At 44.4% G+C, this 27,803-nt stretch overlaps 1 protein-coding gene across 1 annotated transcript in view; it reads right to left on the bottom strand.

The window, feature by feature from the left end:
* The window catches only part of LOC131943813 (calcitonin gene-related peptide type 1 receptor-like), a 37,501-nt gene extending 12,712 nt beyond the window's left edge, over window positions 1–24,789 (bottom strand). Inside the window, exons 1-2 of the mRNA XM_059304104.1 lie at window positions 24,399–24,789; window positions 12,631–12,788 (exon numbers count right to left, since the gene is read on the bottom strand). Of these exons, the coding sequence (XP_059160087.1) occupies window positions 12,631–12,788; window positions 24,399–24,667 (427 nt within the window). The 5' untranslated portion in view covers window positions 24,668–24,789. The remainder of the gene's footprint in view (window positions 1–12,630; window positions 12,789–24,398) is intronic.
* Window positions 24,790–27,803: the final 3,014 nt, after the last annotated feature.

The following is a 27,803-nucleotide window of genomic DNA, read 5'->3' on the forward strand; positions in this document are numbered from 1 at the left end:
AGGGACAAAAGACCTACCGTCTAGAGTCCTCTCTGCTATGTACCAGGGACAAAAGACCTACCGTCTAGAGTCCTCTCTGTACCAGGGACAAAAGACCTACCGTCTAGAGTCCTCTCTGCTATGTACCAGGGACAAAAGACCTACCGTCCAGTCCTCTCTGCTATGTACCAGGGACAAAAGACCTACCGTCTAGAGTCCTCTCTGTACCAGGGACAAAAGACCTACCGTCTAGAGTCCTCTCTGCTATGTACCAGGGACAAAAGACCTACCGTCCAGTAATCTCTGCTATGTACCAGGGACAAAAGACCTACCGTCTAGAGTCCTCTCTGTACCAGGGACAAAGACCTACCGTCTAGAGTCCTCTCTGCTATGTACCAGGGACAAAAGACCTACCGTCTAGAGTCCTCTCTGTACCAGGGACAAAAGACCTACCGTCTAGAGTCCTCTCTGCTATGTACCAGGGACAAAAGACCTACCGTCTAGAGTCCTCTCTGTACCAGGAACAAAAGACCTACCGTCTAGAGTCCTCTCTGTACCAGGGACAAAAGACCTACCGTCTAGAGTCCTCTCTGTACCAGGGACAAAAGACCTACCGTCTAGTCCTCTCTGCTATGTACCAGGGACAAAAGACCTACCGTCCAGTCCTCTCTGTAATGTACCAGGGACAAAAGACCTACCGTCTAGAGTCCTCTCTGCTATGTACCAGGGACAAAAGACCTACCGTCCAGTCCTCTCTGCTATGTACCAGGGACAAAAGACCTACCGTCTAGAGTCCTCTCTGTACCAGGGACAAAAGACCTACCGTCTAGAGTCCTCTCTGTACCAGGGACAAAAGACCTACCGTCTAGAGTCCTCTCTGCTATGTACCAGGGACAAAAGACCTACCGTCTAGAGTCCTCTCTGCTATGTACCAGGGACAAAAGACCTACCGTCTAGAGTCCTCTCTGTACCAGGGACAAAAGACCTACCGTCTAGAGTCCTCTCTGTACCAGGGACAAAAGACCTACCGTCTAGAGTCCTCTCTGTACCAGGGACAAAAGACCTACCGTCTAGTCCTCTCTGTTATGTACCAGGGACAAAAGACCTACCGTCTAGAGTCCTCTCTGTTATGTACCAGGGACAAAAGACCTACCGTCTAGTCCTCTCTGTTATGTACCAGGGACAAAAGACCTACCGTCTAGAGTCCTCTCTGCTATGTACCAGGGACAAAAGACCTACCGTCCAGTCCTCTCTGCTATGTACCAGGGACAAAAGACCTACCGTCTAGAGTCCTCTCTGTACCAGGGACAAAAGACCTACCGTCTAGAGTCCTCTCTGCTATGTACCAGGGACAAAAGACCTACCGTCTAGAGTCCTCTCTGTACCAGGGACAAAAGACCTACCGTCTAGAGTCCTCTCTGCTATGTACCAGGGACAAAAGACCTACCGTCTAGAGTCCTCTCTGTACCAGGAACAAAAGACCTACCGTCTAGAGTCCTCTCTGTACCAGGGACAAAAGACCTACCGTCGAGAGTCCTCTCTGTACCAGGGACAAAAGACCTACCGTCTAGAGTCCTCTCTGCTATGTACCAGGGACAAAAGACCTACCGTCCAGTCCTCTCTGCTATGTACCAGGGACAAAAGACCTACCGTCTAGAGTCCTCTCTGCTATGTACCAGGGACAAAAGACCTACCGTCCAGTCCTCTCTGCTATGTACCAGGGACAAAAGACCTACCGTCTAGAGTCCTCTCTGTACCAGGGACAAAAGACCTACCGTCTAGAGTCCTCTCTGCTATGTACCAGGGACAAAAGACCTACCGTCTAGAGTCCTCTCTGCTATGTACCAGGGACAAAAGACCTACCGTCTAGAGTCCTCTCTGCTATGTACCAGGGACAAAAGACCTACCGTCTAGGGTCCTCTCTGCTATGTACCAGGGACAAAAGACCTACCGTCGAGAGTCCTCTCTGCTATGTACCAGGAACAAAAGACCTACCGTCTAGAGTCCTCTCTGTACCAGGGACAAAAGACCTACCGTCTAGTCCTCTCTGCTATGTACCAGGGACAAAAGACCTACCGTCCAGTCCTCTCTGCTATGTACCAGGGACAAAAGACCTACCGTCTAGAGTCCTCTCTGTACCAGGGACAAAAGACCTACCGTCTAGAGTCCTCTCTGCTATGTACCAGGGACAAAAGACCTACCGTCCAGTAATCTCTGCTATGTACCAGGGACAAAAGACCTACCGTCTAGAGTCCTCTCTGTACCAGGGACAAAGACCTACCGTCTAGAGTCCTCTCTGCTATGTACCAGGGACAAAAGACCTACCGTCTAGAGTCCTCTCTGTACCAGGGACAAAAGACCTACCGTCTAGAGTCCTCTCTGCTATGTACCAGGGACAAAAGACCTACCGTCTAGAGTCCTCTCTGTACCAGGAACAAAAGACCTACCGTCTAGAGTCCTCTCTGTACCAGGGACAAAAGACCTACCGTCTAGAGTCCTCTCTGTACCAGGGACAAAAGACCTACCGTCTAGTCCTCTCTGCTATGTACCAGGGACAAAAGACCTACCGTCCAGTCCTCTCTGTAATGTACCAGGGACAAAAGACCTACCGTCTAGAGTCCTCTCTGCTATGTACCAGGGACAAAAGACCTACCGTCCAGTCCTCTCTGCTATGTACCAGGGACAAAAGACCTACCGTCTAGAGTCCTCTCTGTACCAGGGACAAAAGACCTACCGTCTAGAGTCCTCTCTGTACCAGGGACAAAAGACCTACCGTCTAGAGTCCTCTCTGCTATGTACCAGGGACAAAAGACCTACCGTCTAGAGTCCTCTCTGCTATGTACCAGGGACAAAAGACCTACCGTCTAGAGTCCTCTCTGTACCAGGGACAAAAGACCTACCGTCTAGAGTCCTCTCTGTACCAGGGACAAAAGACCTACCGTCTAGAGTCCTCTCTGTACCAGGGACAAAAGACCTACCGTCTAGTCCTCTCTGTTATGTACCAGGGACAAAAGACCTACCGTCTAGAGTCCTCTCTGTTATGTACCAGGGACAAAAGACCTACCGTCTAGTCCTCTCTGTTATGTACCAGGGACAAAAGACCTACCGTCTAGAGTCCTCTCTGCTATGTACCAGGGACAAAAGACCTACCGTCCAGTCCTCTCTGCTATGTACCAGGGACAAAAGACCTACCGTCTAGAGTCCTCTCTGTACCAGGGACAAAAGACCTACCGTCTAGAGTCCTCTCTGCTATGTACCAGGGACAAAAGACCTACCGTCTAGAGTCCTCTCTGTACCAGGGACAAAAGACCTACCGTCTAGAGTCCTCTCTGCTATGTACCAGGGACAAAAGACCTACCGTCTAGAGTCCTCTCTGTACCAGGAACAAAAGACCTACCGTCTAGAGTCCTCTCTGTACCAGGGACAAAAGACCTACCGTCGAGAGTCCTCTCTGTACCAGGGACAAAAGACCTACCGTCTAGAGTCCTCTCTGCTATGTACCAGGGACAAAAGACCTACCGTCCAGTCCTCTCTGCTATGTACCAGGGACAAAAGACCTACCGTCTAGAGTCCTCTCTGCTATGTACCAGGGACAAAAGACCTACCGTCCAGTCCTCTCTGCTATGTACCAGGGACAAAAGACCTACCGTCTAGAGTCCTCTCTGTACCAGGGACAAAAGACCTACCGTCTAGAGTCCTCTCTGCTATGTACCAGGGACAAAAGACCTACCGTCTAGAGTCCTCTCTGCTATGTACCAGGGACAAAAGACCTACCGTCTAGAGTCCTCTCTGCTATGTACCAGGGACAAAAGACCTACCGTCTAGGGTCCTCTCTGCTATGTACCAGGGACAAAAGACCTACCGTCGAGAGTCCTCTCTGCTATGTACCAGGAACAAAAGACCTACCGTCTAGAGTCCTCTCTGTACCAGGGACAAAAGACCTACCGTCTAGTCCTCTCTGCTATGTACCAGGAACAAAAGACCTAGCGTCTAGAGTCCTCTCTGTACCAGGGACAAAAGACCTACCGTCTAGTCCTCTCTGCTGTGTACCAGGAACAAAAGACCTACCGTCTAGAGTCCTCTCTGTACCAGGGACAAAAGACCTACCGTCTAGAGTCCTCTCTGCTATGTACCAGGGACAAAAGACCTACCGTCCAGTCCTCTCTGCTATGTACCAGGGACAAAAGACCTACCGTCTAGAGTCCTCTCTGTACCAGGGACAAAAGACCTACCGTCTAGAGTCCTCTCTGCTATGTACCAGGGACAAAAGACCTACCGTCTAGAGTCCTCTCTGTACCAGGGACAAAAGACCTACCGTCTAGAGTCCTCTCTGCTATGTACCAGGGACAAAAGACCTACCGTCCAGTCCTCTCTGCTATGTACCAGGGACAAAAGACCTACCGTCTAGAGTCCTCTCTGTACCAGGGACAAAAGACCTACCGTCTAGAGTCCTCTCTGCTATGTACCAGGGACAAAAGACCTACCGTCCAGTAATCTCTGCTATGTACCAGGGACAAAAGACCTACCGTCTAGAGTCCTCTCTGTACCAGGGACAAAAGACCTACCGTCTAGAGTCCTCTCTGCTATGTACAAGGGACAAAAGACCTACCGTCTAGAGTCCTCTCTGTACCAGGGACAAAAGACCTACCGTCTAGAGTCCTCTCTGCTATGTACCAGGGACAAAAGACCTACCGTCTAGAGTCCTCTCTGTACCAGTAACAAAAGACCTACCGTCTAGAGTCCTCTCTGTACCAGGGACAAAAGACCTACCGTCTAGAGTCCTCTCTGTACCAGGGACAAAAGACCTACCGTCTAGTCCTCTCTGCTATGTACCAGGGACAAAAGACCTACCGTCCAGTCCTCTCTGCTATGTACCAGGGACAAAAGACCTACCGTCTAGAGTCCTCTCTGCTATGTACCAGGGACAAAAGACCTACCGTCCAGTCCTCTCTGCTATGTACCAGGGACAAAAGACCTACCGTCTAGAGTCCTCTCTGTACCAGGGACAAAAGACCTACCGTCTAGAGTCCTCTCTGTACCAGGGACAAAAGACCTACCGTCTAGAGTCCTCTCTGCTATGTACCAGGGACAAAAGACCTACCGTCTAGAGTCCTCTCTGCTATGTACCAGGGACAAAAGACCTACCGTCTAGAGTCCTCTCTGTACCAGGGACAAAAGACCTACCGTCTAGAGTCCTCTCTGTACCAGGGACAAAAGACCTACCGTCTAGAGTCCTCTCTGTACCAGGGACAAAAGACCTACCGTCTAGTCCTCTCTGTTATGTACCAGGGACAAAAAAGCCCTACCGTCTAGAGTCCTCTCTGTTATGTACCAGGGACAAAAGACCAACCGTCTAGTCCTCTCTGTTATGTACCAGGGACAAAAGACCTACCGTCTAGAGTCCTCTCTGCTATGTACCAGGGACAAAAGACCTACCGTCCAGTCCTCTCTGCTATGTACCAGGGACAAAAGACCTACCGTCTAGAGTCCTCTCTGTACCAGGGACAAAAGACCTACCGTCTAGAGTCCTCTCTGCTATGTACCAGGGACAAAAGACCTACCGTCTAGAGTCCTCTCTGTACCAGGGACAAAAGACCTACCGTCTAGAGTCCTCTCTGCTATGTACCAGGGACAAAAGACCTACCGTCTAGAGTCCTCTCTGTACCAGGAACAAAAGACCTACCGTCTAGAGTCCTCTCTGTACCAGGGACAAAAGACCTACCGTCTAGAGTCCTCTCTGTACCAGGGACAAAAGACCTACCGTCTAGAGTCCTCTCTGCTATGTACCAGGGACAAAAGACCTACCGTCCAGTCCTCTCTGCTATGTACCAGGGACAAAAGACCTACCGTCTAGAGTCCTCTCTGCTATGTACCAGGGACAAAAGACCTACCGTCCAGTCCTCTCTGCTATGTACCAGGGACAAAAGACCTACCGTCTAGAGTCCTCTCTGTACCAGGGACAAAAGACCTACCGTCTAGAGTCCTCTCTGTACCAGGGACAAAAGACCTACCGTCTAGAGTCCTCTCTGCTATGTACCAGGGACAAAAGACCTACCGTCTAGAGTCCTCTCTGCTATGTACCAGGGACAAAAGACCTACCGTCTAGAGTCCTCTCTGCTATGTACCAGGGACAAAAGACCTACCGTCTAGAGTCCTCTCTGTACCAGGGACAAAAGACCTACCGTCTAGAGTCCTCTCTGTACCAGGGACAAAAGACCTACCGTCTAGTCCTCTCTGTTATGTACCAGGGACAAAAGACCTACCGTCTAGAGTCCTCTCTGTTATGTACCAGGGACAAAAGACCTACCGTCTAGTCCTCTCTGTTATGTACCAGGGACAAAAGACCTACCGTCTAGAGTCCTCTCTGCTATGTACCAGGGACAAAAGACCTACCGTCTAGAGTCCTCTCCGCTATGTACCAGGGACAAAAGACCTACCGTCTAGAGTCCTCTCTGTACCAGGGACAAAAGACCTACCGTCTAGAGTCCTCTCTGTACCAGGGACAAAAGACCTACCGTCTAGAGTCCTCTCTGTACCAGGGACAAAAGACCTACCGTCTAGAGTCCTCTCTGCTATGTACCAGGGACAAAAGACCTACCGTCTAGAGTCCTCTCTGATATGTACCAGGGACAAAAGACCTACCGTCGAGAGTCCTCTCTGTACCAGGGACAAAAGACCTACCGTCTAGAGTCCTCTCTGCTATGTACCAGGGACAAAAGACCTACCGTCTAGAGTCCTCTCTGTACCAGGAACAAAAGACCTACCGTCTAGAGTCCTCTCTGTACCAGGGACAAAAGACCTACCGTCTAGAGTCCTCTCTGCTATGTACCAGGGACAAAAGACCTACCGTCTAGAGTCCTCTCTGTACCAGGTACAAAAGACCTACCGTCTAGAGTCCTCTCTGTACCAGGGACAAAAGACCTACCGTCTAGAGTCCTCTCTGTACCAGGGACAAAAGACCTACCGTCTAGTCCTCTCTGTTATGTACCAGGGACAAAAGACCTACCGTCTAGAGTCCTCTGTACCAGGGACAAAAGACCTACCGTCTAGTCCTCTCTGCTATGTACCAGGAACAAAAGACCTACCGTCTAGAGTCCTCTCTGCTATGTACCAGGGACAAAAGACCTACCGTCTAGAGTCCTCTCTGCTATGTACCAGGGACAAAAGACCTACCGTCTAGAGTCCTCTCTGCTATGTACCAGGGACAAAAGACCTACCGTCGAGAGTCCTCTCTGTACCAGGGACAAAAGACCTACCGTCTAGAGTCCTCTCTGTACCAGGGACAAAAGACCTACCGTCTAGAGTCCTCTCTGCTATGTACCAGGGACAAAAGACCTACCGTCTAGAGTCCTCTCTGTACCAGGTACAAAAGACCTACCGTCTAGAGTCCTCTCTGTACCAGGGACAAAAGACCTACCGTCTAGAGTCCTCTCTGTACCAGGGACAAAAGACCTACCGTCTAGTCCTCTCTGTTATGTACCAGGGACAAAAGACCTACCGTCTAGAGTCCTCTGTACCAGGGACAAAAGACCTACCGTCTAGTCCTCTCTGCTATGTACCAGGAACAAAAGACCTACCGTCTAGAGTCCTCTCTGCTATGTACCAGGGACAAAAGACCTACCGTCTAGAGTCCTCTCTGCTATGTACCAGGGACAAAAGACCTACCGTCTAGAGTCCTCTCTGCTATGTACCAGGGACAAAAGACCTACCGTCGAGAGTCCTCTCTGTACCAGGGACAAAAGACCTACCGTCTAGTCCTCTCTGCTATGTACCAGGGACAAAAGACCTACCGTCCAGTCCTCTCTGCTATGTACCAGGGACAAAAGACCTACCGTCTAGAGTCCTCTCTGCTATGTACCAGGGACAAAAGACCTACCGTCCAGTCCTCTCTGCTATGTACCAGGGACAAAAGACCTACCGTCTAGAGTCCTCTCTGTACCAGGGACAAAAGACCTACCGTCTAGAGTCCTCTCTGTACCAGGGACAAAAGACCTACCGTCTAGAGTCCTCTCTGCTATGTACCAGGGACAAAAGACCTACCGTCTAGAGTCCTCTCTGCTATGTACCAGGGACAAAAGACCTACCGTCTAGAGTCCTCTCTGTACCAGGGACAAAAGACCTACCGTCTAGAGTCCTCTCTGTACCAGGGACAAAAGACCTACCGTCTAGAGTCCTCTCTGTACCAGGGACAAAAGACCTACCGTCTAGTCCTCTCTGTTATGTACCAGGGACAAAAAAGCCCTACCGTCTAGAGTCCTCTCTGTTATGTACCAGGGACAAAAGACCAACCGTCTAGTCCTCTCTGTTATGTACCAGGGACAAAAGACCTACCGTCTAGAGTCCTCTCTGCTATGTACCAGGGACAAAAGACCTACCGTCGAGAGTCCTCTCTGTACCAGGGACAAAAGACCTACCGTCTAGAGTCCTCTCTGTACCAGGGACAAAAGACCTACCGTCTAGAGTCCTCTCTGCTATGTACCAGGGACAAAAGACCTACCGTCTAGAGTCCTCTCTGTACCAGGGACAAAAGACCTACCGTCTAGAGTCCTCTCTGCTATGTACCAGGGACAAAAGACCTACCGTCTAGAGTCCTCTCTGTACCAGGAACAAAAGACCTACCGTCTAGAGTCCTCTCTGTACCAGGGACAAAAGACCTACCGTCTAGAGTCCTCTCTGTACCAGGGACAAAAGACCTACCGTCTAGAGTCCTCTCTGCTATGTACCAGGGACAAAAGACCTACCGTCCAGTCCTCTCTGCTATGTACCAGGGACAAAAGACCTACCGTCTAGAGTCCTCTCTGCTATGTACCAGGGACAAAAGACCTACCGTCCAGTCCTCTCTGCTATGTACCAGGGACAAAAGACCTACCGTCTAGAGTCCTCTCTGTACCAGGGACAAAAGACCTACCGTCTAGAGTCCTCTCTGTACCAGGGACAAAAGACCTACCGTCTAGAGTCCTCTCTGCTATGTACCAGGGACAAAAGACCTACCGTCTAGAGTCCTCTCTGCTATGTACCAGGGACAAAAGACCTACCGTCTAGAGTCCTCTCTGCTATGTACCAGGGACAAAAGACCTACCGTCTAGAGTCCTCTCTGTACCAGGGACAAAAGACCTACCGTCTAGAGTCCTCTCTGTACCAGGGACAAAAGACCTACCGTCTAGTCCTCTCTGTTATGTACCAGGGACAAAAGACCTACCGTCTAGAGTCCTCTCTGTTATGTACCAGGGACAAAAGACCTACCGTCTAGTCCTCTCTGTTATGTACCAGGGACAAAAGACCTACCGTCTAGAGTCCTCTCTGCTATGTACCAGGGACAAAAGACCTACCGTCTAGAGTCCTCTCCGCTATGTACCAGGGACAAAAGACCTACCGTCTAGAGTCCTCTCTGTACCAGGGACAAAAGACCTACCGTCTAGAGTCCTCTCTGTACCAGGGACAAAAGACCTACCGTCTAGAGTCCTCTCTGTACCAGGGACAAAAGACCTACCGTCTAGAGTCCTCTCTGCTATGTACCAGGGACAAAAGACCTACCGTCTAGAGTCCTCTCTGATATGTACCAGGGACAAAAGACCTACCGTCGAGAGTCCTCTCTGTACCAGGGACAAAAGACCTACCGTCTAGAGTCCTCTCTGCTATGTACCAGGGACAAAAGACCTACCGTCTAGAGTCCTCTCTGTACCAGGAACAAAAGACCTACCGTCTAGAGTCCTCTCTGTACCAGGGACAAAAGACCTACCGTCTAGAGTCCTCTCTGCTATGTACCAGGGACAAAAGACCTACCGTCTAGAGTCCTCTCTGTACCAGGTACAAAAGACCTACCGTCTAGAGTCCTCTCTGTACCAGGGACAAAAGACCTACCGTCTAGAGTCCTCTCTGTACCAGGGACAAAAGACCTACCGTCTAGTCCTCTCTGTTATGTACCAGGGACAAAAGACCTACCGTCTAGAGTCCTCTGTACCAGGGACAAAAGACCTACCGTCTAGTCCTCTCTGCTATGTACCAGGAACAAAAGACCTACCGTCTAGAGTCCTCTCTGCTATGTACCAGGGACAAAAGACCTACCGTCTAGAGTCCTCTCTGCTATGTACCAGGGACAAAAGACCTACCGTCTAGAGTCCTCTCTGCTATGTACCAGGGACAAAAGACCTACCGTCGAGAGTCCTCTCTGTACCAGGGACAAAAGACCTACCGTCTAGAGTCCTCTCTGCTATGTACCAGGGACAAAAGACCTACCGTCTAGAGTCCTCTCTGTACCAGGGACAAAAGACCTACCGTCTAGAGTCCTCTCTGTACCAGGGACAAAAGACCTACCGTCTAGAGTCCTCTCTGCTATGTACCAGGGACAAAAGACCTACCGTCTAGAGTCCTCTCTGCTATGTACCAGGGACAAAAGACCTACCGTCTAGAGTCCTCTCTGCTATGTACCAGGGACAAAAGACCTACCGTCCAGTCCTCTCTGTACCAGGGACAAAAGACCTACCGTCCAGTCCTCTCTGCTATGTACCAGGGACAAAAGACCTACCGTCTAGAGTCCTCTCTGCTATGTACCAGGGACAAAAGACCTACCGTCCAGTCCTCTCTGTACCAGGGACAAAAGACCTACCGTCCAGTCCTCTCTGCTATGTACCAGGAACAAAAGACCTACCGTCTAGAGTCCTCTCTGCTATGTACCAGGGACAAAAGACCTACCGTCTAGAGTCCTCTCTGTACCAGGGACAAAAGACCTACCGTCTAGAGTCCTCTCTGCTATGTACCAGGGACAAAAGACCTACCGTCGAGAGTCCTCTCTGTACCAGGGACAAAAGACCTACCTTCTAGAGTCCTCTCTGTAGTAGGGACAAAAGACCTACCGTCTAGAGTCCTCTCTGCTATGTACCAGGGACAAAAGACCTACCGTCTAGAGTCCTCTCTGCTATGTACCAGGGACAAAAGACCTACCGTCTAGAGTCCTCTCTGCTATGTACCAGGGACAAAAGACCTACCGTCTAGAGTCCTCTCTGCTATGTACCAGGGACAAAAGACCTACCGTCTAGGGTCCTCTCTGCTATGTACCAGGGACAAAAGACCTACCGTCCAGTCCTCTCTGCTATGTACCAGGGACAAAAGACCTACCGTCTAGAGTCCTCTCTGCTATGTACCAGGGACAAAAGACCTACCGTCTAGAGTCCTCTCTGCTATGTACCAGGGACAAAAGACCTACCGTCTAGAGTCCTCTCTGTACCAGGGACAAAAGACCTACCGTCTAGAGTCCTCTCTGCTATGTACCAGGGACAAAAGACCTACCGTCTAGAGTCCTCTCTGTACCAGGGACAAAAGACCTACCGTCTAGAGTCCTCTCTGCTATGTACCAGGGACAAAAGACCTACCGTCTAGAGTCCTCTCTGCTATGTACCAGGGACAAAAGACCTACCGTCTAGAGTCGTCTCTGCTATGTACCAGGGACAAAAGACCTACCGTCTAGAGTCCTCTCTGCTATGTACCAGGGACAAAAGACCTACCATCCAGTCCTCTCTGCTATGTACCACGGACAAAAGACCTACTGTCTAGAGTCCTCTCTGCTATGTACCAGGGACAAAAGACCTACCGTCTAGAGTCCTCTCTGCTATGTACCAGGAACAAAAGACCTACCGTCTAGAGTCCTCTCTGCTATGTACCAGGGACAAAAGACCTACCGTCTAGAGTCCTCTCTGTACCAGGGACAAAAGACCTACCGTCTAGAGTCCTCTCTGCTATGTACTAGGGACAAAAGACCTACCGTCTAGAGTCCTCTCTGTACCAGGGACAAAAGACCTACCGTCTAGAGTCCTCTCTGCTATGTACCAGGGACAAAAGACCTACCGTCGAGAGTCCTCTCTGTACCAGGGACAAAAGACCTACCGTCTAGAGTCCTCTCTGTACCAGGGACAAAAGACCTACCGTCTAGAGTCCTCTCTGCTATGTACCAGGGACAAAAGACCTACCGTCTAGAGTCCTCTCTGCTATGTACCAGGGACAAAAGACCTACCGTCTAGAGTCCTCTCTGCTATGTACCAGGGACAAAAGACCTACCGTCTAGAGTCCTCTCTGCTATGTACCAGGGACAAAAGACCTACCGTCTAGGGTCCTCTCTGCTATGTACCAGGGACAAAAGACCTACCGTCCAGTCCTCTCTGCTATGTACCAGGGACAAAAGACCTACCGTCTAGAGTCCTCTCTGCTATGTACCAGGGACAAAAGACCTACCGTCTAGAGTCCTCTCTGCTATGTACCAGGGACAAAAGACCTACCGTCTAGAGTCCTCTCTGTACCAGGGACAAAAGACCTACCGTCTAGAGTCCTCTCTGCTATGTACCAGGGACAAAAGACCTACCGTCTAGAGTCCTCTCTGTACCAGGGACAAAAGACCTACCGTCTAGAGTCCTCTCTGCTATGTACCAGGGACAAAAGACCTACCGTCTAGAGTCCTCTCTGCTATGTACCAGGGACAAAAGACCTACCGTCTAGAGTCGTCTCTGCTATGTACCAGGGACAAAAGACCTACCGTCTAGTCCTCTCTGCTATGTACCAGGGACAAAAGACCTACCATCCAGTCCTCTCTGCTATGTACCAGGGACAAAAGACCTACCGTCTAGAGTCCTCTCTGCTATGTACCAGGGACAAAAGACCTACCGTCTAGAGTCCTCTCTGCTATGTACCAGGGACAAAAGACTCTCGCCGTGTGACCTGCAGGTGTAGGGTGGAAACAGGCGAACCCATCCCAGGTCATAGGGCACAGTTTGCTTGATCCCGGCAGGGTCAGAGGGTGGTTGACCTGTTGCTCACAACAGCTGGAGAAGGATCAACATCAACGTTTATACATACAGTATTATTACACTCAACTATAGCAACACACACAACCATAGCAATACACACAACCATAGCAACACACAACCCTAGCAACACAACAACCATAGCAACACACAAGCGTAGCAACAGATAAAACCCTAGCAACACACACACAACCATAGCAACATACCCAACCATGGCAACACACGTAACCATAGTAACACTCACAACCATAGAAAAAAATGGCATATTGGTCAGCTTTTAAAAATGTCAGGTTGGTTAAAATAAAATCAGAATATTTTAAAAGATCTTTATTTTAAACGCTCGACCGCACTTTTTACAAAATAAATGGATTTACAAAAATATGTTGACTGTGATGTAGTACGTTTAAATATTGTTGTGCAATATCTAGATTCCCTTAATCCTGAGCCCTATTCTCCCAGATTTGGTTCACAATATTCATCACTCTGGTCTGTTGATCGAGATGATTCCTTAAGAACGGTGAATGCTACTGGATTTCCCGAACTCTTCATTTTCTAGGTATGCTCATATAAACAACTGAAACATATCGTACGTAGCTCGAGAAATTAAACGATACAGCTAGTATAATGGCGTCGGTTTAGTTGACGGAGAAAGACTGTATTTTTTATTTAGACTTAACAAGTTTTTGGTCCATCCTGACTTTTTCTTTCAAATATCAAAGTTGCCGGATAGAGAAAATATGAAATTAGATATTTTAAAAATTAGTACTACTAATTTGTAAATAGAAACAAATTGAATTTATTTTTGTCTCGAAGGTCACATTTCTATTTAAAAACTTACCGTATAAGTTACCTCGATATTAATTTACTTAGACCTGTCACTTTTATGATTTAAACTTTGGTTGGCTATTTTTAAACCTCTACTATTATAATTTTTATGCTGAACTTATTCGGTAAAAAAAACATTTGAAAACGTGTTTACAAACAACACGTTAACTGGTAGTTTAACACAATTAAAAATTAACATATATTAAGGAAATATTTTAATAAAATGCTTTCAAATGCACTGAATATGTGTGAAAAATACAAGAGATTTTATAAGCAACCAATAGTTTTAATTAAGAAAGCAGGTTCTATTTTTAATTTAACAACCAATATTTTCAGTGTATTTTTGGAAGATGCTAAAGAAAGCCATAAGGGGCAAGTCACGGACCAAAAGTTCATAACTTGTGTTTAGTGGGCGACATTAATGGAAGGCGGGGACAGAAGACGTGGCCAAACTTGTAAAACTCATCGACAAGATGTCAACTGCAAATGGTGAACTAAACAAGGGAACACAGTTCAGTTGACGACAAATTATGGCGACAGGTTCACTTTGAGAATCAACATTGAGAACAAATAAACTGAGAACAAATAAAACTACATTGTGTGAACAGATTTAAATATCTAGGAACAACCGTGTTGAAGAAATATGGACTTGAAATTCTCGACGTTATAATCTCCGACCATAGCTGCACGTTCAAAACTCTAGGCTATACTGACAGATCGAAACGTAAACATATGCATAACAAATCATATTAATGTGTTCTTTAGTCATAGCCATATTTGTGTAAGCGTGTGAATATGAGACGCCGACAGCCGAACTAGAAAATAAAATCCAAGCTAGACAAATAAGATCGTTTATGAAGTTACTAGGATTGTTATTTTGAGCTCGCATTCCTATTGATTTACTATGTTGTGGGATGAGTCAGTTAATTATACATCATGATGATCAACTGACTGATAACACGCTGATAATCGCTAAATAAAGATAACTAAAATGGTACCAAAGTTTCTTCCAGAGATATATCTCCGGGGTGGGGGAGGGGGGGGGACGGGGCGGACAAGTCCTTATGTCGTCGAAAACTTTCCTTCAGGAACTGTGTGTGACGGAAATTGGAAAGACAAAAGAACAGATGGGAAGACAACATCGAAGGATGGGAGACGACAACATCGAAGGATGGGAGAAGACAACATCGAAGGATGGGAGACGACAACATCGAAGGATGGGAGAAGACAACATCGGAGGATGGGAGACGACAACATCGAAGGATGGGAGAAGACAACATCGAAGGATGCGAGACGACAACATCGAAGGATGGGAGAAGACAACATCGGAGGATGGGAGAAGACAACATCGGAGGATGGGAGAAGACAACATCGGAGGATGGGAGAAGACAACATCGGAGGATGGGAGAAGACAACATCGGAGGATGGGAGAAGACAACATCGGAGGATGGGAGAAGACAACATCGGAGGATGGGAGAAGACAACATCGGAGGATGGGAGAAGACAACATCGGAGGATGGGAGAAGACAACATCGGAGGATGGGAGAAGACAACATCGGAGGATGGGAGAAGACAACATCAGAGGATGGGAGAAGACAACATCGGAGGATGGGAGAAGACAACATCGGAGGATGGGAGAAGACAACATCGGAGGATGGGAGAAGACAACATCGGAGGATGGGAGAAGACAACCTAGGAGGATGGTCAGAGGCCAGGGAGGAAGGGAGGGAGTAGAAGAGAAGGATACCAGTGGTGTCCTGACAGACCACACAGACTTGGGGGTAGCAGAAGATGAAGACAAAAGATTGTTAGACACATGGATTGTTGTATTAATAAAGTACACAAACAGATGCATTAGCAGCTACTCTACAGGTTTCTGTGGTTTATTTTTTGTCGTTGTTATTTCTCTCAATAGTCGTGTTGGTATTACAAATTAATGGGTTTAATCCCCCCCCCCCCCCAACCCCGCCCCTACCCAAAAAAAAACCAAAAAAAAACCACATCCTCTTTTGTAGTGAGTGCTAATAGAAACGTAAGCTTTTAATTGAAAAAAACTGAAATCTGTTTATTGCGACCGGCTACAAACGAAATCCGTCTGTTTGTTGCAAACCTAAGCTGCTTGTTCTTTCATTGTTCGCGGCACAAGGTTTTAGCTCAGCCTGGAGCTTATAGCGGCTTCTCTGAGAGGGGAGGGGGTGGGGGAAGAGATTAGAGGAGGGTGGGGGTATACTAGCAGACTGTGTGGTGATGTGGGGAGTATTCTCAATATACTGATGGAAGGGGGGGGGGGGTAGGTGAGCTAGAAGGCGGAAAGGGGGTGAGGTTGGAGTAGTTGATAAAAAATAGCTTTAATGGGGTGGGGAAAGTTTGGTTGGGGGTAGTTTATAAGACTTGTCGTGGGAGAGGGCGATAAAGTAGTGTTGGGTAGGGGGGGGGGGTAGCCAGATGACGAGGGAATTAACTGGTAAACGTCCTGGTGTGTGTCAGACAGGGGGGGAGGGGAGGGACCACCGCCGTGACTATCTCGTTACTTCATCCCACCGGAAGTAAGCCGGATCTACTGACGGTACTATTTCATTAGCATTTTGTTGTCTCACATTATCGATCTAAGAATGGCGGGGAGAGGATTGCTGGGTGGCCAGATTTTCGTCGGGGATTTCGACAGGATTACCTGTAATTCTAAAGCAAGATTACCTGTAATTCTAAAGCAAGATTACCTGTAATTCTGACTCTGGGTAGCTTGTGCTTATGGATTACCAAGAATTTTTACTCATGGTTGCCAATAGTTCAGGATTACCAATTCTGACTCAAAATGAAATCCATGATTACATGTAATCCTGATACACGTTTACCTGTAATCCTGACTCGTTACCTATAATCTTGACACACCTTTACCTCTAACTCAGACACACATTTACCTGTAATCCTGACACACATTTACCTGTGATCCTGACACACTTTTACCTGTAATCCTGACACACCTTTACCTGTAATCCTGACACACATTTACCTGTAATCCTGACACACCTTTAACTATAATCCTGCCACACTTTTACCTGTAATCCTGACACACCTTTACCTGTAATCCTGACACACATTTACCTGTAATCCTGACACACATTTACCTTTAATCCTGACACACATTTACCTGTAATCCTGACACACTTTTACCTGTAATCCTGACACACCTTTAACTATAATCTTGCCACACTTTTACCTGTAATCCTGACACACCTTTACCTGTAATCCTGACACACATTTACCTGTGATCCTGACACACTTTTACCTGTAATCCTGACACACCTTTACCTGTAATCCTGACACACATTTACCTGTAATCCTGACACACCTTTAACTATAATCCTGCCACACTTTTACCTGTAATCCTGACACACCTTTACCTGTAATCCTGACACACATTTACCTGTAATCCTGACACACATTTACCTTTAATCCTGACACACATTTACCTGTAATCCTGACACACTTTTACCTGTAATCCTGACACACCTTTAACTATAATCCTGCCACACTTTTACCTGTAATCCTTACACACCTTTACCTGTAATCCTGACACACATTTACCTGTAATCCTGCCACACTTTTACCTGTAATCCTGACACACCTTTAATTATAATCCTGACACACTTTTACCTGTAACCCTGACACACATTTACCTGTAATCCTGACACACATTTACCTATAATCCTGACACACTTTTACCTGTAATCCTGACACACATTTACCTATAATCCTGACACATATTTACCTATAATCCTGACACACGTTACCTCTAAGTCTGACACACGTTTACCAGTAATCCATAATTACCTGTAAATCTGACTCACCCCCAACCTGTCACTGACCCAACATGGTTAAACCACCTGTTGTAAAACCACCATAAACATGAACATACACATCCACTAAATCTGAAAATCTTTAAACCCAACATTCAGTAACTCTGACATAATGTTGTTACTTTTGTTTCCTTGTTAGCTAACCAAATGTAACAATTGCAGCAACATTGGACTACGTGCTTAGGTGGGGATTAACCCTAAAACATCGCGTTTACACTTGCGACTTGTATACTATACATGTATACGTGTATAAAAACAAACTCCAACTAATAAACATGTTCCGTGCGAAAAATGTTTTCATATAACATGAACTTGTTGCCAGTTGCATTTTTTAAAATCTAGACATGTATTGTATACATGTTGCAAGTGTAAATGCTGTGGAACACTTCATAAGATTCGAACACATTTCGATCCGCTTGAACTTAATGTCCTTTACAAATAAAAGACAGCAAATAAAAAAATTATAGGGTATTGCAGCTACCCTATGGGTTTTAGCTAAATAATAAGAATTGTTTAATGAGTACTCTAATCCTTTTTTTTAAATATCATTTAACATAATATATTACATCATTATTATTATTATTTAAAAATTGTAATGTCTTTTCCTACATTGTAGAAGAAATTGTATCTTCCATAAATTATAAACAAATGCGCCTATATTCAAACGATTTGTTGTATTAAACGTGTGTAATCAGAATTTTCATACATTTTTAAACGACACATTGATTAATAAACAAATTGACATTATGCTGTCTTCTAAATTAACCACGACTAATAAGATAACGATATGTTGTGATAGACGTAGATAGCAGTTTACCAAATCGCTAATAGACATACCGCATTTTACCAAACTGCTTATGTAATTGACTTAGATCGCAGTTTACCAAGTTGCCAATAGACATAGATCGCAGTTTACTGTATAAGCTTAATGTTAACATTAGTAGGGGTCGTCGCTCAAGTTTTATTTTTAGCAACAGTTAATTTCTCAAAGTTAATTTCCCACTACGCCACGCATCGTCATCCAAGTCACATCCCCCCCACCCACCCCGCCTTAAACTATTCCTTGTTGGTCGTCAGGATATTGTTATTGGACGGCCTCGACATCGTTGTTATATGGCCACGGTATGATTGTTGGACGGCCACAACATCTTTTTTTTATGGTTATGATATAATGTTGGACTGTGATGACATCATTGTTGGACGGCCACAACATAATTGTTGGACGGTCACAACATCATTGTTGGACGGCCACAACATCATTGTTGGACGGCCACAACATCATTGTTGGACGGCCACAACATCATTGTTGGACGGCCACAACATAATTGTTGGACGGTCACAACATTATTGTTGGACGGCCACAACATCATTGTTGGACGGCCGCAACATCATTGTTGGACGGCCGCAACATCATTGTTGGGCGCCCACAACATCATAGTTGGGCGTCCACAACATCATTGTTGGACGGCCACAGCAACATTGTTAGACGGCCACAACATCATTGTTGTACGGCCACAACATCATTGTTGGACGGCCACAACATCATTGTTGGACGGCCACAACATCATTGTTGGACGGCCACAACATCATTGTTGGACGGCCACAACATCATTGTTGGACGTTCACAACATCATTGTTTTTCCGTTACCATATGATGTTGGATAATGATGTCCCAAACTGGTTAACAATGAAAAAAAAAAGTTTCCACATTGTAGGCACCCATCAGGCTGGCTGTTACATTATCTCATGTCATATAATCTATCGACCAGCGGTATTTAGATTAGTGACTACTGGGTAATTGATGGCGCCAGGTTTTTATTGATTAGAGAAGAGCTGGGAGACTAAACTAAATTTGGCCAGGAGCACACAAAAAATCTGGGAGACAAAAAAAAACTAAAGATTTAGTGAGTTTTTTTATCCAAGATGTTCGGTGGCTAGCGGCTATGTCCAGACTTTTAGCAGACAATTCTACAGGCAGAAATGTGTCGGAAGCAAGTGCAATTATGAGGGTAAAAAAAAAGAATTGTCTAGAGAACTCTTACATTTAAAGGGAAGGAAGTGGTTGCTTCCCTTCGTGGGGGTTCTTGTTTTTCATAAACTCCAGCACGCAAGCAATACATTAAACTCACACGCCTTTTTCCAAAACAGGCTTTGTAATTTTATTGAAAGCTTTTGCTCTGATCAGTATGTCTGTCTGTGTGTCTGTCTGTCTGTAAATCTGTCAGTGTGTTTGTGATCACATATTGTAACTCTATTTCACCCCTTTTATGATGCGCCATTTTTCCTTTCCAACTTTTCAGACGGACACATTTATAAAGATAACGCGAGAATTTCTAATTCATTTTAATCTAATTGGATATTAAATTATGTATTAAATTAAATTCAAATGTGATAATATTCATTAACAAGAGGAGAGATAACTAGAGGATAAGACTATAAAATACGTCAGATAAAAATAAGTTTTCAAATAAACTAACTTGGTTTTTGTAATGAAATCATTGGACGCTCATGACATATTTCAACAACCAATGCTTTTATTAATGCAAGCATGTTTGTTTTATTTTATTATTTTCGGTACATTTAAAAGCCTATTATTATTGTAGTTTTTCTTGCAATTTGTTTTATTTTCCAGTTTTTACCAATTCATTCAAAATGCAGTTTCGTCAAAACCCCAATAGTTAACTTGCGATCTCTAAAAGACAGCTATCCGTCCCTTCTTAGACCGTATCACAGCTAAGGTAAAAAAAAATCAAGCACATAAAAATATCAAACTTGATTCCGAAACAAAACATTCGCAGTTGATAGGAGTTTTCATGGAAATGATTAATGCTCATACACTGTCATACACTGGGTAATGGGGTATCCTGACTCCCATCAGCTAGCTTTATAGGAATGATGTGTACCCATCTAAGATGTGTCTACCTTCAGGAATTATTCTTACGTAATTTGTTATTATAGAAAAGATTAGCAACACCAATTACGTCTTTAGAATTACTGTACCATGTAAAAAAAGGCATTCTCCCTATTTTTAACCTCAACCGATGATCCAATAATCTTTTCCGGTCGTAAATAACAGTTGCTTCCCATGAAGAAAAAAAAAATGACGCCATTTTCCCTGGGTGATAGATCTGTATCTTGAGGCAATTTCTCGATCTTTTCACATCTCGCGGGACTAATGTGTGCAGGTCTAAGATCAATGTTGATCCAATATTCCATCATCTCTATGCCGAGATATCGCCAATCTCTGCTCATAAATATAAGCGAATGATCGCTTAACTGAAATCCCCATCTCATCATTGCTAGTTTGAGATATCGATCACTTCTGCTTATAGATATAAACAACCGATCGGTTAACCAAACCCCTATCCCATTATCCCACCGCAACAGTACAAGATCTATAATCAGTTTGTGTAGGCTACAAATGCCCGTATGAAATAATTTCTCGTCAATAACATATTTTGTTTTGCCAATTTAAAAAAAACCGGCATAAATAACTCATCAGTCCTAGAATTGTTAGTGATGGCTAATTAACAATTGTAGTTTTAATTTTTAATTTAAAACGATTTAAAGATAAAGCCTTAAACTCGGTAATTAAATTAAACTCATTTCTCTGAATAGGGCGAAAGGTTTAATTAAGTAATGAATTTTGTGGTAAACAAAACAGGACGGGTAAAATTGAGTTAATTAGGAGTTAATTAGGATGTCTTTACCGAAGCTAAAAGTGCTGATTATAAATGAAATGTATAAAGCCAGAACGTCCGCGTTATTTAAGCCAGTGATGGAATGATCCGCCATTGTCAGACTCTGGGACAAGCGGATCTCATCCGGTATTGACGTTATGCCAGGTCTTAGAGGGGAATTAGGGACAGAGGGAGTTTGTTGGGGCGTGGGGGTGGGGGGGGGGGGAGACAGACACGTCAGGTGTGATGGGAATGTTGGATGATGGTTGGGCAAGTTCGGTATTACATGAATGTTGGATGATTGTAGGATAGTGACAGACATGAATGTTGGATGATGGTTGGACAAGTTCGGTATTACATGAATGTTGGATGATTGTAGGATAGTGACAGACATGAATGTTGGATGATGGTTGGGCAAGTTCGGTATTACATGAATGTTGGATGATTGTAGGAGAGTGACAGACATGAATGTTGGATGATGGTTGGGCAAGTTCGGTATTACATGAATGTTGGATGATTGGTGGAAGCGTTCGGTATGACATGAATGTTGGATGATTGGTGGACATTGAACAACAGCATCTTTCTGTATAACTGGAATGTTGGATAGGGTTAACTTCACTGTTTTACCCAGTAGCCATGTACTAAAATATGTTTGTTCCACCTACTCCCCATGACACTGACGTCACACTGTTAACCTCTACACATGACGTCACAATGTTAACCTCTACACATGACGTCACAATGTTAACCTCTACACATGACGTCACAATGTTAACCTCTACACATGACGTCACAATGTTAACCTCTACACATGACGTTACAATGTTAACCTCTACAAATGAAGTCACAATGTTAACCTCTACACATGACGTTACAATGTTAACCTCTACACATGACGTCACAATGTTAACCTCTACACATGACGTTACAATGTTAACCTCTACACATGACGTCACAATGTTAACCTCTACACATGACGTTAGAAACTGTCCCCATACTGACGTCGTAGTGTTAACAGAGACAGAACCACTACTGCGTATGATAACAGAAGCGATATGTATAAGTCACGATATGTATAAGGCACGATATGTATAAGTCACGATATCACGATATGTATAACTCACGATATATATAAGTCACGATATGTATAAGTCACGATATGTATAAGTCACGATATGTATAAGTCACGATATGTATGTCACGATATGTATAAGTCACGATATGTATAAGTCACGATATGTATAAGTCACGATATGTTTAAGTCACGATATGTATAAGTCACGATATGTATAAGTCATGACAAGTGGGAGATGACTGGAGAGTGAAAGACAATAAGAAAGACGAGACATTTTCCTAAAAAACAGGAACTCTAGAGAGTTAAGTGAACCATAAACAGCCGTCTGGTAGATGGGGGGGGGGGAGGGGGGGGGGGGCTCTATGACAGGGAACGCTCGTGTCCACCATTTGGTTTGAGTTAAAACGTTTGGTCAGTTGTGTTATTATAACTTGATTTATTTCATGGGTAGACCTTTTCAGTTCTTTTAAGGGGGAAAAATCAAATCTATTTAAAACCCATGCCGGAGATTTCAATAAAAATTATTCAAACTTAATCAAGTTTATTTTCCTAGATAGGAAATATAGGACAATTGTGGGACATATGTGCGACAAATGAGGGACAAATGAGGGACAAATGTGGGACAAATGTGGGACAAATGTGGGACAAATATGGGACAAATGTGGGACAAATGTGGGACAAATGTGGGACAAATGTGGGACTAATGTGGGACAAATGTGGGACAAATATAGGACAAATGTGGGACAAATGTGGGACAAATGTGGGACAAATGTGGGACAAATGTGGGACAAATGTGGGACAAATGTGGGACAAATGTGGGACAAATGTGGGACAAATGTGGGACAAATGTGGGACAAATGTGGGACAAATGTGGGACAAATGTGGGACAAATGTGGGACAAATGTGGGACAAATGTGGGACAAATGTGGGACAAATGTGGGACAAATGTGGGACAAATGTGGGACAAATGTGGGACTAATGTGGGACAAATGTGGGACAAATGTGGGACAAATGTGGGACAAATGTGGGACAAATGTGGGACAAATGTGGGACAAATGTGGGACAAATGTGGGACAAATGTGGGACAAATGTGGGACAAATGTGGGACAAATGTGGGACAAATGTGGGACAAATGTGGGACAAATGTGGGACAAATGTGGGACAAATGTGGGACAAATGTGGGACAAATGTGGGACAAATGTGGGACAAATGTGGGACAAATGTGGGACAAATGTGGGACTAATGTGGGACAAATGTGGGACAAATGTGGGACAAATGTGGGACAAATGTGGGACAAATGTGGGACAAATGTGGGACAAATGTGGGACAAATGTGGGACAAATGTGGGACAAATGTGGGACAAATGTGGGACAAATGTGGGACAAATGTGGGACAAATGTGGGACAAATGTGGGACAAATGTGGGACAAATGTGGGACAAATGTGGGACAAATGTGGGACAAATGTGGGACAAATGTGGGACAAATGTGGGACAAATGTGGGACAAATATGGAACAAATGTGGAGCCGCTCAGATAAGATGCTAAGTAGGAAGGACAATATCACACAGCTATTATTACACAAAGCTACTAGACGGACTATTGTAAGTAAGGTCACTATTTCAAAGCAATGTCAAAATGTCAAAGTAATGTCACAATATCAAAGTAATGTCACAATATCAAAGTAATGTCACAATATCAAAGTAATGTCACAATATCAAAGTAATGTCACAATATCAAAGTAATGTCACAATATCAAAGTAATGTCACAACATCAAAAGTAATGTCACAATATCAAAGTAATGTCACAATATCAAAGTAATGTCACAACATCAAAGTAATGTCACAATATCACAATAGGATGCCAGACACATGTCATCCACACCTGTACAAAATAATCATCTATTTTCAACCATCACATATGTACTAAAATATCGGTGTAATCCAAACCCCCTCATCTATAATCTAATGTAATCTATGTAATTCTATTCTACACGCTAAAGTACAGTTACATAGCAACCGACTATATACTAAAATGCCACCATATAGCCTTTTGCTATTTAATAAAATGTCCCGACATAGTAATAGGCTATATTTGACTCCTGTCTACATACTAAAATAGCAATAAAATCACATCTATGTAAAACAAAATGATTAGGCACATCCACGTAGACTATAAAGCAATGGCACTTACTCTTTTGCCGCCTGGCAACATTGCCGAAGTCTGGAACACCCCAGCTCCCCCACCCCCTTACACTGGTCCTCCACATCAAACTCCAACACCTGCTGCAGCAGCTGTGAGCTCATGTTCCTCAGCCCACCTGTCTTCAGGTGATCAGGGAACAGGTAACTGAAGCACAGGAAGCAAGTCCAGGTCTGGAAGTAGCTCACGTTATGCACGTTGTAGCGGTCTCGGCATGTTGGTTCTGGAACCATCAGCAGGGTCGTCTGGTAGCTGACCATCTTGTCCGAGCAGATCGTGTGGGTGTCTTATGTCACGTACCACACCAGCCACACGCCATTATAGATGCCACACGACGCGGAACACACAACTACACAACCCTAATCACTGTTACGATAACTATAAAAAAAATACCTTTAAGTAAACTACTAAGTAGCTGAGAGTATTTTCTGTTTTAGTTTGCAAATAGCGAGTTAAACACTTGCTAACGCTGTTGCTTTTGTAGATTAACCAGCAAGTTCAGTTCTTCCTAACATAATTTCCTTCAGCAATTACAAGAACAGTTCTTGACTTAATTTAAGTTATCGCTGAAACTTCGAATTTTTTTACCAATCTAACCACCAACAACGATTCAGTTACCCATTTGTCTATTCCCTAAACCCGGATCTGTTACTAACATAAGACCAACACAGAATTTAGCAGCAAACCTTGAGTTTAGACGTAACACTGATCTTTCAATGCTAAATGCCAACCTAACCTGAGCAAATCACAGATGGTTACAAAAGACCTCAATTTTGTAGGAAAGAAATTCTAGCACCATGCGATGAATTTACCTGCAAATTGATTCTTCCATCAAATAACGAGATTAGCACGAAAACTTCTAACATCAAATCATGAAACTAGCTCAAACTGAATTTTAAATCCCGTGTTTAGCACCAACCTGAATCTTATATCCAATCCTAATGACAGCACCAAATATTTACACCAATCTCTAGATTTAGCACCAAACTAGCCCCAAGTGAGCCATTAATCTAGAATATTCCCAAGACACGTCTCTAGAAACAGTCCCGATTACTGAGCCACTGAAATCTTTGTTGCCCATTAAATCCACACTGAAGGATTATCCCCGTCCCACCCTCAAACCAGGGACCCGCCCCACCCTCAGCCAGTCCAGAGACCCGCCCGTGTGAGCGCTCAGCGAGCAGACGGCGCGAACTCCCAGGAAGTGACAGTTGTAAAATGTAACTAATTATCAGAGAACTTTGGGGATTCCCGCACGGTCCGGCTAATGTTAGGCTTATAATCTACGTCTATGTCGGGCTAATGTTAGGCTTATAATCTATGTCGGGCTATTGTTAGGTTTATAATCTACGTCTATGTCGGGCTAATATTAGGTTTATAATCTATGTCGGGCTAATGTTAGGTTCATAATCTACGTCTATGTCGGGCTAATATTAGGTTTATAATCTACGTCTATGTCGGGCTAATGTTAGGTTTATAATCTACGTCTATGTCGGGCTAATGTTAGGTTTATAATCTATGTCGGGCTAATGTTAGGTTTATAATCTACGTCTATGTCGGGCTAATGTTAGGTTTATAATCGATGTCGGGCTAATGTTAGGTTTATAATCTACGTCTATGTCGGGCTAATATTAGGTTTATAATCTATGTCGGCCTAATGTTAGGTTTATAATCTACGTCTATATCGGGCTAATATTAGGTTTATAATCTATGTCGGCCTAATGTTAGGTTTATCATCTATGTCGGGCTAATGTTAGGTTTATAATCTACGTCTATGTCGGGCTTATGTTAGGTTTATAATCTACGTCTATGTCGGGCTAATGTTAGGTTTATAATCTACGTCTATGTCGGGCTAATGTTAGGTTTATAATCTACGTCTATGTCGGGCTTATGTTAGGTTTATAATCTATGTCTATGTCGGGCTAATGTTAGGTTTATAATCTACGTCGGGCTAATGTTAGGTTTATAATCTATGTCTATGTCGGGCTTATGTTAGGTTTATAATCTACGTCTATGTCGGGCTAATGTTAGGTTTATAATCTACGTCTATGTCGGGTTAATGTTAGGTTTATAATCTACGTCGGGCTAATGTTAGGTTTATAATCTATGTCTATGTCGGGCTTATGTTAGGTTTATAATCTACGTCTATGTCGGGCTAATGTTAGGTTTATAATCTACGTCGGGCTAATGTTAGGTTTATAATCTATGTCTATGTCGGGCTTATGTTAGGTTTATAATCTACGTCTATGTCGGGCTAATGTTAGGTTTATAATCTACGTCTATGTCGGGTTAATGTTAGGTTTATAATCTACGTACTTGTCGGGACACTATATACATCTGTTGTTCGGATGTCGTTCAGTGTGAAAAGGGAAAATATGTGCACATATGGGACTAATCTGACGTGTAACTGATACATATGGGGTTAACCTGACGTGTGATGGATTCATAGGGGCTAACTTGACGTATGTGTACATACAGGGTTAATCAGACGTATGATGTGTACATATGGGGCTAAACTGACTTTTATTGAGTCCAAATTGGATTTACGCTGCTCTGAGTTGTATCATCTTTATTAAATGCTGTGTAAAGTACGGTTAAAACTCAGTGTGTACTAAAAGTGTACAAATGTGTCGTGTATTTTAAAAACACCAAGCTCATACGAGAGAAGACGACCCAGTTTTGTGTACTCACACTTGGCTGAGGGGAGGGGTTATCATCGAGACGTCACCTCAAGGTGAGCCGGAACTCCGCCTCCTCTGAGTGACGACAATGTAGCGCTGAGACTTCCGTGAGGGTCGCACTACTGTTTCACCTCCTGCCTGAAGAATGGTACCCGGGGTTCGACTTCCGGAGTGAGTCACGTGTCTTCCGGCAGAACTCCCATTAGAATTTGATCATCTTACGGTTATAAACAGACGCGAGCTTTACGGATGGGTCAGTTTACTTCATGATTACTTCTGCCATCTAGAGATATTTGGTAGCCATCTTCGTATATTTGTAGCCCACGCGATATTGCCCTATTTTGTAACCATTTTAAAATACTTCTTAGTCATCTCGAGAAATTTGGTAGCCATCTTTAAAAATTTTCGTAGACATCTCGCTATATTTGGTAAAGATCGTGACGATTTCAGCCCTCTTTAAACTTAAGATAACGTTTCTTGCTAATTGGTCACTAGAGCTTCACTTCGAAATGCAATATAATGCATATAAAAATATAACAAAAATATATATTATACAACGCTAAAACAAATTGAGCACTTTTATTTAAATAAAAGCAGGAGTGATCTCCCCTAAACGTTCTTGTATATTCTTATTGATTAACTCTTAGGGGGATTGCACTTCAATCGTGCTATAGACACGTTTTTTAAATTAATTTTTTTACATACTTAATTTTTT

The sequence above is a fragment of the Physella acuta genome, unplaced genomic scaffold (genome assembly GCF_028476545.2).
Source record: "Physella acuta isolate Inbredline_101_S28 unplaced genomic scaffold, ASM2847654v3 ptg000466l, whole genome shotgun sequence".
Taxonomy (NCBI): domain Eukaryota; kingdom Metazoa; phylum Mollusca; class Gastropoda; family Physidae; genus Physella; species Physella acuta.